The following is a 16,945-nucleotide window of genomic DNA, read 5'->3' as shown; positions in this document are numbered from 1 at the left end:
TAAACTAAAAAAGTAGTTGCACTACTCAATACAAGATGTCATGCATTTGGTTCTTCTCATAATGTTCTTACAAGTCTCCATCAAAGACAACTAATGCAAACGCAAGGAAATGAGAAAGAGAAACTCTATATGCCTTTTCTCCAATTTAGCATCAGGTCAGCGGTTTCAATTTTCTACAGGATATTTTGCTTACAGGAAATCCAAAAAAGAAACTTTTGGGAAAGGTCCAACTGTTCAATGATGTTTCAGTGGTCACCCCTCTGCATGGTGTAAATCTGGACGATGCCATTCTCTAAGAGATTTGTTCTAGGAAGAAATCCAGCACCTTAGGAAGAAAAGATCGAACACGAAACTGTAAGAACAATTACGATAGCTAGAGAAACAAAGAAATTATTGTAATTCATTGGAATAATAGCAAGGTGAAAGAGCAAAAGGAATGAGATGTATCGAATACCTTATTTCAAAATCAGTCAGTATAACCATGTCATAAACAATAGGATAGAATACAAGCAAGACGAGAAAAGTATTGGTGTAAGGATGAACTTGATGCAAGAATATTGGTGATTGTATGCAACAAAGAATTATGTCAACAAAAAATATTTGGGCAAAAATGTGCACTAGCCAATTCTGATGAAGAACTAATGCAACAGAAAAGGAGCTACAGCCCCACAGAAATTATAGTCAAAGAATGACGATTTGGCCTCTCAAGTTAGGGGATATCAATATATCTTCAAGTTCATTGTCTCAGGATGTAACACATCAGCCAGGAAAGAAATACGCAGCCAAAAACTGTCAGGACACTGAGCAATGAAAATGGCAATTTTTGCTTCTTTCATCTCTTCAATATATCATATATGTCTAGCTGATGTGTTGCGTCCAGAAATAACAAACTTGGAAAATCAGCATCCCCTAAATTAAGAGGATCTCAATCCAAAAAATCATATCTGGAACCGAATGGGATTTAGTAGATCAAACCCAGTATATGCATAAGAACCTAAGAAGTAAAAAGTAATAAACACATGAAGTGCAGATAAAGGCGATTATTGGGACAGACATTATGTGAACTTTTTTTTTCCCCCACCCATCATTAATCTACATTCCAATCAAGCACTTTATTTCCATTACAAAGAAACCACAAAGTGTGGAATCATGGAGAGGAATCACCCGATGTAGGGTTTAGGGTTTTAGTGTAGAAAATTAAGAACCACGAAAAGGGAAACTAAAAATAAGGGCATCACCTGCTCCCAGGAGAAACTAAAACAGCATATTTCACAGGTCAATAATAAGTATTCTTAGAACATAGAAGCCCCATCACTAAACTATAAAATTAAGTTATATGATATAAATATACAACAGCTTCAAAGGAAACATTTCAGGAGGCAATAAAAGTTATTTTTCCTTGGAAAAATATTCAAAGAGAAAGATGAATTATCCAATTCAAAACTAACACCAAGCTCTTCTATCAAGATAGTAGTATACTTACCAAACACCCAACTACTCCTATCTTTAATGCATGGGAATGTCAAGAAACTTGTTGCAAAAAAATTACAGAGAGTGATGGATATACATTATGAATGAAAATTAAAGTTAAGGGTGATAATCGAACTAAGAAAAGAAATTGTCTATCTCAGTCTCTTATTTGTCCAAATAGCAACCTACAAATTACAGCTTATCTCAGAGTTTAGAAATTTAAGAACTTTACCTACGCTGCAGCACTGTTTCATCAGAGCTTGACCTCCACATCAACACCAGCAGGAAGATCAAGTTGCATTAAAGAATCAATTGTTTGTGCAGTTGGGTAAAGAATATCGATAAGGCGCTGGTGGGTGCGGATCTCAAAATGGAACCTCGCATCCTTGTGCACATGTGGGGATTTGAGCACACAATAGATTCTTTTCTTGGTTGGTAATGGAACAGGACCCATGGTTTTTGCATTGGTAGTCCTTGCAGCATCCATTATCTGCTTGCAGGAGTCCTCTATTAATGGCACCCAGTATGATCTAAGTTTAATTCTAATTTTCTGCTTTGGTGCCATCTGCAAACAAAATGTCATTTATAGATAATCAATAGTCTGCTAGAAATGTAGAAAAAGGATACAAACACAACATTTATTCTGATCAGTCACATTCAAAATAGTGTTTAGTCAGCACTGCGGCTTCATTGTTGTTGGCCTTGTGGATGGTTTTCAACAACTTATCATGCTCATTTGGCCATTCCAAACTGTCCTTGATAGACAAGCAATAGTGAATGACGTGAACTAAATCTGGGAGGGGGAGCAACTAAGAAGCCCCTTGCCTCAAGTAAACACATTTTCCACCTGCCACGGTGTTGGATGATAAAAGAGGAGGTACCAGTTGTAAAGAGACTACATTATGTATTGGTTGACAGTTACATGGAGAACTCCATTCCGGAATCAGACAGCTCAAAGGAAAGTTACAAGCAACAGTTACGTGGTAGGAATGGCAAAATTGACCAATAAGGATCTAAAAGAACATTCCCAGATAAACTCAATTAACCTCAATTGTCTGAGAAACATTATTCACAAGAACAAGGAAAAAAAAAAGGGTTCTCTCAACTCCAAATTGTAATCTGTAGCAACTAACTCCTCAGAATGATCAGCTTCCTCTTCAACACATTTGAAAAATATATTTACAATACAAGTAATCAAAAAAAAAAAAAAAATCTCTTTATCCCAAACCGATTTCTGTAGCAGTGAAAATTATTCTCATGAAATAACCTTAGCCGCTGCTTCCAGAGGTCAGAGGTTCACACAAATTGCTCAGATTCAAAGACTTGTCATCCCAACTAACCCACATTGCCCCAGCCAATCAAAGTTGATTTTTTTTCTAGTGAACTTTTCTTGTTTTCCTAGATTAAAGATAAACTAAAATCTAAAACTTTCACAATTTTCTCCTGTCTTCTTTTCTTGTCCATGTGTAAGAAATATACCTTTTCTGCATCTGCACCGATACTGATAGACGAAGTACTGGGACTCTCGGGACCTTCAACCTAAAACACCAATAATTACTGTTAAATTCAAAGCTATAAAGCATGAAAAATAAGCTCCCTTAGGGTAGTTGATAAACCGCACTAAAGAAAAGATTTTTACTTTCCTATACCAAATTTTCTGAACAACCAAACATAGAAGTTGCTTTGCCAGAAATGGAAATCCAAATCCACTAACCCAAATAGTTCTATTAAGTTCAATTCAGGTCAAAATTCGAAAAAATAATAAGAATTTATTTCCTTTCCCCACATTTTCTCTGGAATCAAACAGAGTACAAGCAAAAAAGCCAAATGCGCAAAGAGATGCAAACCTCAAGGGTTGAAAATTCAGACCCATCATCTGTTTCTGGAGGTGGGTCTAGGGTTTCAGGGGGGTCCAACACTTCAGGAGCAGCATAAACCCTAGTAGATTGGAGTGAGGGTTTAAGGGCTTTGAGCTTTAAGGTTTTAGCAGAGCAGAAAGGGAAAGAAGAGAGGTTTGGTTTGGAAGGGAATGGACAAGAACTGGACAGAGGAATTGAAGGTATTAGGGTTGCAGAGAATGAAGAAACTGCCATTGAAGAAAGCTCTCTCTTTTGCTGTGATGGGGTGAGAGTCTCTCTCCTTTCACTTGCTCTGAAACTAGAACTGGAATTATCCAAATATTTTTTATTTTCTATTTAATTAAAATATGGTTTTCATAATTACATAATTGCCCTTAGGGTTTTGGGGCCGGTTGGGAAGTCCAAAGTCCAAAGCCCAAATCCAGGTCTGCTTCAATTTGGGCTTCATTGGTATCGAAAATGATAAATGAAGAGACATACTAGCATGCCTATTTTTTATTTGATTTGGCTTTGAATCAACATTAATTAGCCAACAAATGTAAATTAATTCTCTACAAAATGGTGGCAAATGATCTACATTGGAATCTTATAAAATCTAATGGTGATTTTTACAGTCACGTCACGTAGTGTGTAACTTTGTTCTTTTTTTAGGTTGCAGTGTGTAATTGGAAGTACTTAGAAGTGCATATAGCATTTCTCTTAAATAATTAAATCAATAATTTCTTATTAGTTTAAACTTTTAACAAAAAAGGCGATTTAATAGTGAAAGAACAAAAGTTTCGAGCTCAAACACGGTCTCTTTCATTTTACCTTCTATTTTAGTTAGCTTAGTATGAATTACATATAATACGTACAGTTTCATCTAAAAATTAGATGCGAGACTTACCTGTTCAGACATGTGAGTCTTGTAAATGCCCACATTACTTGTAATTCACGTCTCATAAACTACAGGGTGGACTCTGTTGGCAAAACGTTTATGTTAAGTTTTACTAGCTAAATGAGACAAGTTGAATGTGTATATATAAATATTAATTTGTAGAACAAGGTGTTTGATGAGAATATATTACTATGTTTTCACCATGATGGGGTGTAGGGATGGGGACCTGGGGTGTGGAATTCTATAATCTTAGCCGGCAAAAGGATTGCAAATGGGGTCCAAGAGATGGATTAAAAGGGAATTTTAATTAAATACAGTATCTGAGAAAACAAAAAAATTATTAGGTTGGAAATTATAACATACTCTTTTGGAATAATTTGAAAGGAAAAAATGGACTGACAAAATTTTCAAATGAAAAAATGCTTGTCATCATGAGCATTGTTCAAGCTGGGTCTTTTCAATTTATGCCGGCTTAATAATAGTTATTTCTATACCTTCAAACTACCGCCTAAATTGCAACATTTTCTCAAATTTTAAAGAGTTGCAATGTCAATCCCTTCAAAACTATTTAACCTCTTTACTTAACGCCCTCCCTTAAGGTTCTTTGTTAAATACAACGAAAAATGGGTCACGTCGTATACACATTTTCTACAATGAAAATAATATCATTGCATCAAATATCAATAAATAAATAAACATTGTGGAGCCTCCATAGCCAAGTTAGTTTTTTCTTTTTTTCTTTTTTTTTTTTTTAAAAAAAAAAGAAAATTTAATCTTACTACATGATTGTACTTTCACACATCTCATATCAATTAGAGTGATGTTAGAATGTGTGAACGTGTCAATATCAATCCGCCTTTAGTCAGTTAGAGTAATGCTAATCCAATATCAATCCAAAAACAAACATGTCTTCTTATCAGTTAGAGTAATGCTAGAATCTGCTAACGTGTCGGAATCAATCAATTTTTAATTTTTTTTTTTTTAAAAAAAAAAAAAGCCGTTGGAATAATATGGTAAGAGGATAAAAATGGGAATTATAGTAAATATACTCCATCCGTTATCAGCAGGAAGACTTTGGATGGCATTCATAATTGGATGCACATGTACTATTTACCTCTCTAGAAGGCCATGCATTGCTTACAATGAATGACAAGAAAAAATGATTTAAGAGTATGGCACATTTTGAAGAAGATGGAGCGTCTATCCCATTATTTCTCTTCAACTCTCATGATCACCTTGTAACGTAATGCTTTTGTTGTGTTACCAACATTTATTATTAATCCTATCAATCAATGGTCCGTATTATAATTACTAAGCCAATTATTAAATAATTAAAATTTAATTGTGATTGACGCGGCTGTTAATGATAATAACTGCTGAGTCCGTTTGTAAGTTTATGGTGACACTTACTTACCGTATTAACTACTAAACAATTAAATTTGATTGTAGCTGATGTAGCAACAAAACAACTAAACTACTAAACATGTTAACAACAAATTTGATCATTTTGTAAGGAGTAGTAGTAAAAGTGTAATACCCCAAGCATTTTCCTTCCATTAAGGTACAAGGAATAAGATTTAGGGTCAAGATTTTACTTTGTTGCATCTAACATGAACCCATATGGTAAAGTTTAAATTGCGTGACATTATACATACCGTTAGATTGTGACTCAAGAATAACTTGTAGTAAAACATTTAATTAAATGGGTCGGGTAAGGATTGTCCTATATAATATTATATATACTCATACTTCGATACAACCCGAACCAGACACGCGAAATTTAAAGTTGACAATTTTTTACGCAACCCACAAACAAGACACAGAAATTAACCGATTAGAATCGAAAAATCTAACCCGTTTAATGAAATTGATCGAGTAAAAGTTGACTTATATAATCTTATATTCTTTGAATAGATCCGGTCCCACCAACATGAATTTTCACCCTAATTAAGTTAAATGCAACAAAATGAATCTAATTTTGTTTTCAAGGTAGGATCCCTCAAGATTAGGCATCCTATTCGGGTGATGGGAAATGTTTATTTTGTACATCAGATTAATAGGGTCGTGTTAAATGCAGCAGTTTAATAGGGAAAGTGGGCACCCCCAACTTGCGTGCGTAAACTGTCATATGAAGCATTTTGAAAATCCAATAGCAAAAAGAAGAAGAAAGAAAAAAAAAACCAACTGTCAACGCTCATGGAAAGACAGTGCTTTTATATACAAACAAATACATTTTGAAAATCCGAGGAGGTTTTTGTTTTTCAGTTTCATCAGCTAAAGAAGCATAACCGCTCTTTTCACTTGAGTTCTCTTCAACTACTCACTAATAAAGTGAAGAGAAAAAGAAAAAGAAAAAACAAACCACCTTCTGCATGATCTAAAAAGCCACAGAAAAAAAAGAAAAAACTCTCAATTAAACAGTAAACTGAAATATATTGATGAGAGTCTCTTTGAATTCTTTCAAGATTAAGCTCCCATACAAATCATCATCTTTGTATTATTCATCCTCCATCTGCAATAACTACACCGCTTGTTTTTATAGCTTTTGCAGACACTAGCATGATTTCTTATTGCTCTTCTGAGGGCTGGACTCTCATAAGGATTGCAAGAGACTCTGCCCCACGCTCCCACATTTATTACATTCACCTCTTTCACACCCCTCCAACTCCAAAACTTGTAACTCTCGAAATCTCTGACACCCACAAGGAAAATAACGTTGTTTGGATTGAGAAGGGCATGGATTTTTGCATTGGAGTGCTTTGAGCACACTGACATTGGAATCTGGAAGCTGAAAAAGGGTCATCATGGGTTTGTCCGTTTTCAGTGCTTTTGTTGTGGCTTTCTTGGTGGTTTTTGATGGTATTCAAGAGGGATATGTGGAAGTTGAAGCTTATCCCAAGAATTATATCAGTTGGGATGATATGAAATTGGATGTGCATAAGGCAGGATTGGACATCAGAGAGTTTAATTATGAGCGAAGCCGGGTCATTGTGGTCGACAAGAATGGTGAGGGAGATTGTCTAACTGTTCAGGGAGCGGTTGATATGGTTCCAGAGCATAATACAGAAAGAGTGAAAATTTATATTCACCCTGGAATATACAGGTAATGTGTAAGATTTGATCAAATACCAGTTACAGATGTTCAACTTTTTTAGTCATTATTTGGTGAGTTTTGGTTGAACATTTTCAGAATCTGGGTATTTAGTATTTTGATCTCATTTTTTCCATACTAGTTTCTGTTATTTGTGGGGCTGAGTAGGAACAAATAGTGGCTACGTGGGTTATAAGTGGTTTTCTGTTCTCTCTCTCTCTCTCTCTCTCTCTTTCACATGATCATTCTTGTTGTTTGTGTCTTGTAAGAATGGTTTTGAGAATTCTGTATTGAATTGTGCTCTGTGTTTCATATGGAGAATTCCCCTTTCTGTTCATAGCAAATGAGTCATTTCCTAATTTCTTTTGTTGTTGTCTGTTGTATCCTCTGCTTTAGGAGTCTGTTGGTGTTGTTACTACCCACTAGTTGGTTGCTTGAGTTTGTATAGTTGTGTTTAATTGCATTTTTAGATCATACGTTTTGAACCTCAAACGACCGTTAATGGGATGGCTTATCATCCAAAAATTAAAAATTTAAAAAAAAAACTTTGTGTGAATATCTATGAATAAATGGTATGTATAAGGAACTTAGTGTATATTCTGTGATTAATGCTAAGTTCTATCATTTAATGAGAATCGAAACATATCACATATTGTTGTATCTTTCTAGAGAGAAGGTATTTGTACCAAGTTCCAAGCCATATATTTCATTCATAGGGAGCCAGAATCAACCGTCCGATACAATAATTACTTGGAATAATAAAGCATCCGATAAAGACCAAAACGGGGCTCAACTTGGGACCTACAGATCAGCTTCTGTAGCCATAGAATCGAATTACTTTTGTGCAACTGGAATCACTTTTGAGGTAATAACCAACTCTCTTCATTCGTTTTACAGCATCAAATAACTCAGTATAAAACTCACATTGGTTACTGCAGAACACAGTAGTTGCAGTGCCTGGAGGATATGGAATGCAAGCAGTAGCACTCAGAGTAGCTGGTGATAAAGCAGTGTTTTATAGAGTTAAGATTTTGGGAGCACAGGATACTCTCTTAGATGATATTGGATCTCACTACTTCTACAATTGTCACATTCAAGGAAGTGTGGACTTCATCTTTGGAACATCAACATCACTCTATCAGGTAAAATGCCTGTAAATATTGTTGAGACAAGCCATTGCTGATCTAAAAAAGCTAATTTTCACTATTATATCATTACAGTCGTATGACAGTTATTTAATAGATTGCTAAGTACCATTACTCAATATTGTTTTGTGAAGAAAAATCCATATCTAAGTTGAGCCAACTCTTGGATATTTCTTTTATGATTCTAACAGTTGGAGTGGGTGCTTGGAAATAGGACTGTGTCATTCAATCAACTGCTCAAAATTGGGGAGCAATTGCAGCCCATCACAGGGATTTACCAAATGATAATACAGGGTTCTCTTTCGTGAATTGCACAATTATTGGAACTGGCAATATCTTTTTGGGACGAGCTTGGGGAAATTATTCAAGAGTAGTATACTCATACTGTAATATGGAGAATATCATAATTTCCCCAGGATGGAGTGACTGGAAGCAACCATCAAGGCAGAAGTATATATCCTAATTGACTAAAACTTGTAAGGATCTTTACCTTAGATATTGTAAGGATCTAACTGAGAAACTGAAAATTTTTGGATATACAGGACTGTGGTGTTTGGGGAATACCAGTGCAGGGGCAGAGGAGCAGACACAAGTGGTCGTGTGCCATGGTCGAAGTCCTTCAGCAACGAGGAAGTTAGGCCTTTTCTGGACAAGAAATTCATTAGTGGAGAACAATGGCTTAGACTGTAGTGCTTCTTGTCTCACGTAGCTTGTTCATCAATTTTGATTTTTTCTCTTACCTTTTGCTCTTCTTTCTCTGTCGTAAAAGTAGAAACAACAGGGGTATTCAAAATGGTGTATGCTAAAATTGTATCTAATTGACATTGTAGTGAAATATGACAGTACATGTATTCTTCTCACTTTGATGCACTTAGTTACTTACTTTGATGCACTTAGTTACTTGGTGTTTACTTTTAAGATTACGGCAATAGATACTGACCCCATGGTTGTGTCTATGCGGGGGTCGTGTCTATGCGCGAGTACATTCAACAACGAACAAAAAATTATTCCGGCGCAAGTCAAAAAGTAATGCTAAAAATCATACTTCCATCTTATTTTGCCGACATGACATTGCCAATCAATCCTGAAATTATTATTATTATTTTTTTTTTCCTTTTTTACAATGACCAATCAAAGAGATAACAGTTAATTCGCACTGCTACATCAGCAAAATATAATAAAAAGTACTATTGAAAGGTCTGAGCAGATGAAAAGAAGACAGAAGAAAAAAGTTTTTTTTTTTACTTACGGGGAGTCGTCTACAAATTTGATGGTACAAGGAACAAGTAAGAAGCACATTAGGTGAGTCAATCTAACTCATTTGGAGTGCTTCTAAGCAAGGGAATTTAAATTCTAATACACTCATATTGAATACCAGTAGCCATCATACGATTCTAAACCTCAAACCTGTACAACTACAAAGGCTACAAAAGTCGAGTCCAAATGCAATGAACAAAGGCTACAAAAGTCAGAGTCCAAATGCAATGAGCTTCTTCCCCTACACCCGTGTAACTATTTACAAGCATCCAAGCAACAGACTCAACCAGTCAAAATCAACCAAATATACTACCACCCTCTCACCATCATAAATTAAGGCATCAAACTGCTACTGAAATTTCTTACGCTGCCAGTTCCATGAGTTCTAATGCTTTATAATTCTGCCCGGAATTGTCAAAATTCTGTGTGTTATCACCATTCTCACCATCATTGTTGTGTTTGTCATTATCATCATTACCTTGGACATCATCTACATTATTACAACTGTCATTTGTGTCAACACCATCAACCTCAGTTCCTCTGTCATTTAATGATGGTGATTTCTTATCAATGGCCCTATCCATATCTTCAGTAAGGCCTTCCAAACTGGCAAATGCGGGTAAGTCGACTTTTTCATCTTCAACAATATTTAATTTAGTACTGCTAGGAACTTCAACGTATGACATAGAAAAACTAGAATTGATATCCTTGACAATGTTTGAGGATGTGGAAAGCTTAGCGTCCAAGCCAATATTTGCAGAGATGGCTGAGAGTATGTCAGGCTTTCCCTGTACATCAACCCACTGGTCCCCCATCCAATCTTTGGATTCTCTTAGATCCTTTTTGGGTATATTCAATAGCAAGCTCTCACCTAACCACCATAGAAGTTGCATTACAGAGGGAAAAAGGGAGGAAAAAGAAGCAAAAAGAAAATGAACATGAAGCTTCACAATCATACCAGGAAAGTAAATTTGCATAGTACCATCACCAGTGTCATCCAATCCAGTTACAACTCCTTCCCACCAGCCATCACTCCACCATGCATCAACTGGGGTCCCAACCTCAAGAGCAAGGTCTGATTGCTCTTGAGGAGGAGGGGCTGGCCTAATTGTAGGGCGACCCGGATGCCTCATGCCAAGTTTATCAGGCATTGCTATTCTTAAAGCATGGATCCATTCCTACAAATTGGAGAACATATTAACTACTTTTCAAGATAGGAATTCTGGATTCAAAAGAAAAATAGGAGATACACAATACTTCATAAAAAATAAAAAATAAAAAGGATAGGAGATATAAGTAAGACGTGTTAGAGCTGACAATGCTAGATTGCAACTCATTACTGGTCAACAGAATTTTCTTTAAAAATTAAAACAAACTACAAACAAAAAATACATTTATAGTTCCGATTAAAAAGGGTTAATCAGAATTAAAATCTAAAAAAATCTGGCATACCTAAAGTAGACATTTAGTCCACTAATATTGTGCAAAAGCTATGACTTCAACTTACTTTAGTCATAAAATTATACCATGAATGTAAATAATTTATTTCTTATAAAGGAAAATTCAAATGCAAACCATTATTTTGACTCCTCTATTTAGAGATTCAACCATATGGAAAATATAGTAGAGAATGATCAAATGCTTGAGCATACCTCAAGATTGCCACATCCATCTTCATCCTGCACATCAGTGTATTGAACTTTCAACTGCTTTCGTGATACCTGCAAGACTGTACACCTGAACCAGCAGCCTCGGATGCCACTATCTTGGCAGAGCAACTCTATCTTTTCATCAACCTTAAATAGTGGGGTATACCAAGGGTGACACTCAACATGCTTTAGGGAAAGCAATCTTCGGCTGCCTGACAGACCATAATCTAAATTCATGTAAGGTTCATACGTTACCATCTGGCGAACTCTACCAGCATTTCTGACCCCCGAATGATCTGCAAGAAACCTGGGACACGCCCTACCACTTCTGGTCCTCTTAGCTCCCAGCTTTATATTGTCACCTGGGCTTAACTGTTCAGCTTCTTCCCCAGTCAGACCATGGCATATAGACTCAGGCCTGGGGAAGGGATCAGGACCCAAACAAGAGAGAATAGGTTGATCAAAATAGCCTCGCAATTTGGTGAGGTCGAAAGGCTTCACTCTGTTACCTCTGAACTGCCGATAGCAAAGATGTATTCTGGCTAATAAAGCATGAGGAAAAGAAGCTAAACATTTTTCATAATGTTCACGGGTTAAGACTGTGGCAGGACCATCTACACACTCTGCACTAATGACTTGTGCATACGGAGTGATGAAAACTTCTTTTGGGTGAGGATTTCGTATAGGAATTATCCCTTTGACTTCCTGATTGTGGTGAAACCACCTTACTTTCACCTTTTTCTGACCCCTCTTGTCTTCATACATATCTTCCAGATAAGCAAGATAGTGATTTTCCCCCTTAGCCATTACAAAGACAAAAGATTGAATCTGGATATCAGGGAAGACGAGAAACTGTCAGAGGAAAAGAATGCCAGTACAAATGAAGAAAAAGAGAACCATTTAAATGACAGTCACTCTTAGCAAGTGAGCTTTACACCAAGAGGCACACCTCAAGGCAATGCTCAAAAATAAAGCAGACTATTCGAATCAAATCCCCTTAGGGCATGCATCAACATGTCAAAATTGGATGAGTTGTACATTTCTTGCTATGAAGAATATGAGGTATGTAGTATATCAATAGGAAATTAGAATCTCTTTATTGCTGAACGTTCTGACTCTATTTTCATTCTACTGATTTAACCTGAAAATTGAAAATGTAGGTTTTTGAAAATGAGATGTGAGAGTTAAAGCAAGAAGGACCATGCCTTAACACCTCATCTCTTAACTTTTTAAACACCCCATATTTTGTGTTACCTTTAAATTAAATGGTAGAAGCTTACCGCTATTGTAGTCCCATTCCTGCAAAATGATGGGTAATGCTTGAGCTGTTTACCACATTTCCATGCAACACCTGACCAAACAATGTCTGGATGGTGTCCCTTGAAACTCCTTGCAAGACGGCCCTGATACACAGGTGTCAGATAAACATTGAGAGCATTGGTTAATAATTATATAGATACATGGCACTAAAAAAAAAAAATTACCGTATCGTCTGGTCCTTGAGTTTGTGCAACACCCACTCCATCCATTGGAGATTCCAGAGACCCAAAAGGTTGTGTTGACTCGTGTTTTGGGGATTCTGTCATTGAAAATGGTATATGAAATGTAAATGTTCCGGAGAAGACATTCCAACTATTTGAATGCTAATAAATTAACCTTAACTAGTAAATGCAACTAATAATTTGAAGAATAATCATCTTGATATGAATTTTAGCAAACTATATAAAAAATTTATACAACCACCTTATTTTTCAAAATCAAAAATCAAAATAAAAATCTCTGGCACTGAATTAAGAACTCATAATGCTCCAGCTTGATTGACATTTCGCTCCTTTTACCCATTACATCCAAGACCACAATGTGTTGCCTTGCCTGAACTAAGCCTGAGCTTCACATATGCTGACCAAAGTATGTTACTTATTAATTTATTCCTCTTAATAAAAGCTACATATGATTCATGCACAAAGCAATACAATTTCACAATACAGATGGAGAAGAACGTAAACTTCCTAAGACGGGATTTCTTGTAAATTGTGACAGATACTACCATGTTCCATTTGAATGACCTTGTATGGAAAAAGCTCTATCACATTCACATATGTATAAAACGATTAAGATAGAGAGAAGAAAGGGAGGGGAGGAGATGTGGCGCAACCTTCTCCAAAACACAGATTATAGCTACTAGAATTTAATGAACTCCAAGCTTGATAATGGCTCAAAAGAGTTGCATCAACAGTGTGTTGTGAGAAAAGATGATATCATGAATCAATCACTCAAGCAAGATAAATATATTTGTATTTATCAAAAAAGAGCAAAAACAATAAGAAAATTGCAATACCTATAAAGAAGACATTGTGACAAATATGGAGGAACAAGGGCAGAAAGTTACTTGCATGTGACTATGTGAGGACCCATAAGACAAAAGGCATACAAGACAAAAAACAGAAAGAGTGTGATTTCTAGCATCAAGGACCACAAAACACACCAATTTTGAAGTAAGTTGTGGCAATGCTTGCCCACCTTATGGCTTACTAAATTTTCCATGTTTTTCTTACCATAAATAGAGACAAACAGTGAATGGAACATCTAATAAGCTGTATAGCAAAAACCTAATATTAATGATATCATATTTCCATGGGTACTCAATGAAAATAACCTTTCTTTTAATATACCTCCTTATCATTCTAACATATTCTTGGCCACTCGTGGAATGTTTTGAAATCTACAGGAATAAGAAAGTGTAGGAAACCCAAATATACAAAAGGGGCAACACATACCAGACCGATCTCCATGTACTTGCTGCTTCGATAGCATAGACGTAAGCCAGTCCACAACCTCTCTTCTCGACCGCCATTTATAACCAGCATGGATGGAACTTTCCTTGCCATAAACCTGCAAGAACTCCTCGGCAACAACATAGAACATGTGCCTAACACTTCTCTCAGTTCCCACAACAGCAAGGACGGATTCCCCACCGGAATCCTTCAGAAAATAGTGAACCACACGATTTCCACGCTCCTGCGATACAAATTCCTCTTTCCACTCCACAAAACAGTGACTATTTCCAGTCATTTTGCACAAGGAGCTAACAGGAATACAGGACACCAGAAACCCACTTGAAACCCAAATCACATGGCTGAAGTGCCCAATAGAGACAGCAAAGGGTTCAAATCCAACTGCTTATGCTGCCTAATAAGCAACACAACCAAGGATTCAATCCTTAGGGTGAATCACCCCAGGAAAACTCGAGCTCAATCTGCCAAAACGGCAAGAACTCTAGCCAAAAAATACCGGGTATATCATCAAACTGACCAGAATTTACAAAAGCCCATAACTTGAGAATCAAAAAGCAGATCAAAAAATCCCAGGTCCAAACCCTGAAGATGCCCCAAGTAAGTGGGATTTGACTCAACACATCAAACCCAAATGATTTAGTTTCCTTCAACACCCTCACAAGTTGCACCAATTCCAAAGGGTTCTACCATTTATTCAAAGCATAAATTTCTATTAAAGCCTAAGAACCACCAAACAGGAGAATTCTAACAACTCAGAACTGGGAATTTGACCAAATTGTCCAGAACCAGAAAAAGACCGGAGCTTTGAAGGTTTACAAGCAGATCAGAAACCCCAGAGTCACAAAAAGTGAGTCAGGGCTTGAAAACCCCCCAAGAGGCGCAAATATGTGTCTTTGGCTGCGTTTTTTGACCAGAGAATCACCACAAAGAAAATGAAATTGGCATCTCAATTTAAACCAAAAGACTAAAACTTCAGCGGGCTTGTCAAAGTCTTAATGCTTGAAAAGAACCTGGTGGTGGTGATGGTGATGTTTAAATTTTCCAAGAGAGAAGTGGGTACAAAAGGTTTTGTGCCTCTTTTGGTAGGTACAAGGGAGAAGAGAGAAATGGAAAGGACAGAGGAGGAGATGAGGTAAGAGAAGAAGGAGGAGGAGAGTACCTTAAAAGGGTCTTGGACATGAGAGGTGAGAGAGTTGCAGGTCCTTGGAAATGTGCATCCCATGCAGCTGAGCTGGTGTATGTGAAGGAAGAACAGGGGAGTCAGGAGTGGTAGAAGAAGAATAGGTAAAACTATTTGTTTACAGATTTTTTTATTTGAGGCCCTTGTTTGGTATTGATTACTCAAAAGTGGGGGCTGACTCCATTTGGGTCCATGGGCTATGTACCATTTTTTTTTTTTTTTTTTTTTGGAAGTGGTCTATGGCCTATCTAACACAGTCAAAATTTGGTTTATTTATTTATTTTTTTTATTTTTTTTACTTGCTCTTTTTGTGTATGTAAATGTAAAGAAAAATCACACACAACTCTCTCAAACTAACATCTAATTTGTAACGTCTATATCGATCAAAACACTCTTTGAATTTTATAAAATGGTAAAATTAGTCCTCGAACTTGTAAATTTATAGGATAAGTGTTTCTATTCACCTCTTGTTAGGCATGTTTGCCATCTATACAAAAAAAAACCACATAAGACTTATTAAACATTGTCACGTATATATCTTTTCCTTATTAGCATATCCAAAAAAGAATAAGAGGGAGGAGCGGGGATGGGGAAAATCTCCTTTATAGGTCGTGGTGGAGTTTTCTAATGACCTACTCTCATTCTAGGCAAAGGTGACTCATGGAAAACCTCCCGCCCACGAAGATGGTCATGAGGGGTGGGGGGAGTCATCTACAACCCATCTTCTATGTTAGGTGGGTCACAATGGCCTTCCACCCCTCACGGCTACCTTAGCAGGGCAAGAAGGAGGAGGTTGCAAAGGTGGGGATCCCTTGTGACCCACCCTCTCCTCCACGAAGTGGGTTGCAAGGGACTTTCTCACTGTGCATATAATTCACCTGAGGACAACTCACCCTTCGAAGGGTGGTCGTAAAGGGAACTCCTCATTTTTATGAAAAATGAGTACTACATTAAATAGTCATATGACGGTTCACATTTTAGTGATTAGCGTGATAAGTATCACATGAATTGTCATGTCAATGTGTAAATGTGATAAGTGTCATATAGACTGCTACGTGAAAACTCACATTTTAATGGTTAATATGATAAGTGTCATATAGAATGTTACATCTATTTGTAATAAAAACTGTAGTAATTAATTTAGTTGTTATATTTTTTTTTCAATTTGACTTAAATACTGTAAAAAAAAATTACAATATACAGACAATAGTATTTTCAACGGTCAAGATCTTATCTACCCACACGTTGACTTTTTTGGAAGACAAAAGGGTACAATATTTGAGATGCAAGCTTTACGTGCGGTGATGATTTACGTATTATAAATATCCACGAGATCATGGTGTCCTACAAAATTAATGGGAATGGGGGTACCCCATAGCATGCCATCTGCTGGTTCCCACTTCCCACAACCAATTTTTATTTATTTTTTTTATTTTTTATTTTAAAAAAAAAACATATGTGAAAAAAATAGAAGAGGAACCAGGTGAAGATTAAAATGAATGCTTTTATTATTATTATTTAAAAGAAAAATAGTAAAAAGGGCAATCAAAGGGGCTACTTTAATTGTATGTGACCATAGTAAGTGGCTACTTTAATTGACCGTGACCATAGTATTAGCTAAT

The 16,945-nt window shown here is 36.4% G+C and overlaps 3 protein-coding genes across 3 annotated transcripts; 1 reads left to right on the top strand and 2 right to left on the bottom strand.

The window, feature by feature from the left end:
• LOC132176328 (Ribosomal protein S10p/S20e family protein) lies at positions 1-3,625 on the bottom strand. Its single transcript, XM_059588504.2, has 4 exons — positions 3,318-3,625; positions 2,950-3,009; positions 1,703-2,035; positions 1-325 (listed from the first exon to the last, which is right to left on the bottom strand). The coding sequence occupies exons 1-3, from the start codon at positions 3,561-3,563 to the stop codon at positions 1,724-1,726; spliced, it is 618 nt and encodes a 205-aa protein (XP_059444487.1). The 5' UTR covers positions 3,564-3,625; the 3' UTR covers positions 1-325; positions 1,703-1,723.
• Positions 3,626-7,010: 3,385 nt separating this feature from the next.
• On the top strand, positions 7,011-9,415 carry QRT1 (Pectin lyase-like superfamily protein). Its single transcript, XM_059585618.2, has 5 exons — positions 7,011-7,309; positions 7,967-8,162; positions 8,236-8,439; positions 8,657-8,892; positions 8,985-9,415. Exons 1-5 carry the CDS (start codon positions 7,011-7,013, stop codon positions 9,130-9,132), a joined length of 1,083 nt encoding a protein of 360 aa, XP_059441601.2. The 3' UTR covers positions 9,133-9,415.
• Positions 9,416-9,650: 235 nt separating this feature from the next.
• LOC132173935 (Agenet and bromo-adjacent homology (BAH) domain-containing protein) lies at positions 9,651-15,433 on the bottom strand. Its single transcript, XM_059585617.2, has 6 exons — positions 14,126-15,433; positions 12,833-12,927; positions 12,629-12,751; positions 11,352-12,176; positions 10,658-10,877; positions 9,651-10,570 (listed from the first exon to the last, which is right to left on the bottom strand). Exons 1-6 carry the CDS (start codon positions 14,418-14,420, stop codon positions 10,062-10,064), a joined length of 2,067 nt encoding a protein of 688 aa, XP_059441600.1. The 5' UTR covers positions 14,421-15,433; the 3' UTR covers positions 9,651-10,061.
• Positions 15,434-16,945: the final 1,512 nt, after the last annotated feature.

The sequence above is a fragment of the Corylus avellana genome, chromosome 3 (genome assembly GCF_965113065.1).
Source record: "Corylus avellana chromosome 3, dhCorAvel1.hap1.2, whole genome shotgun sequence".
Lineage (NCBI taxonomy): Eukaryota > Viridiplantae > Streptophyta > Magnoliopsida > Fagales > Betulaceae > Corylus > Corylus avellana.
The sequence above is the reverse complement of the archived record's forward strand: the minus strand, read 5'-3'. Positions and strand labels throughout refer to the sequence as shown.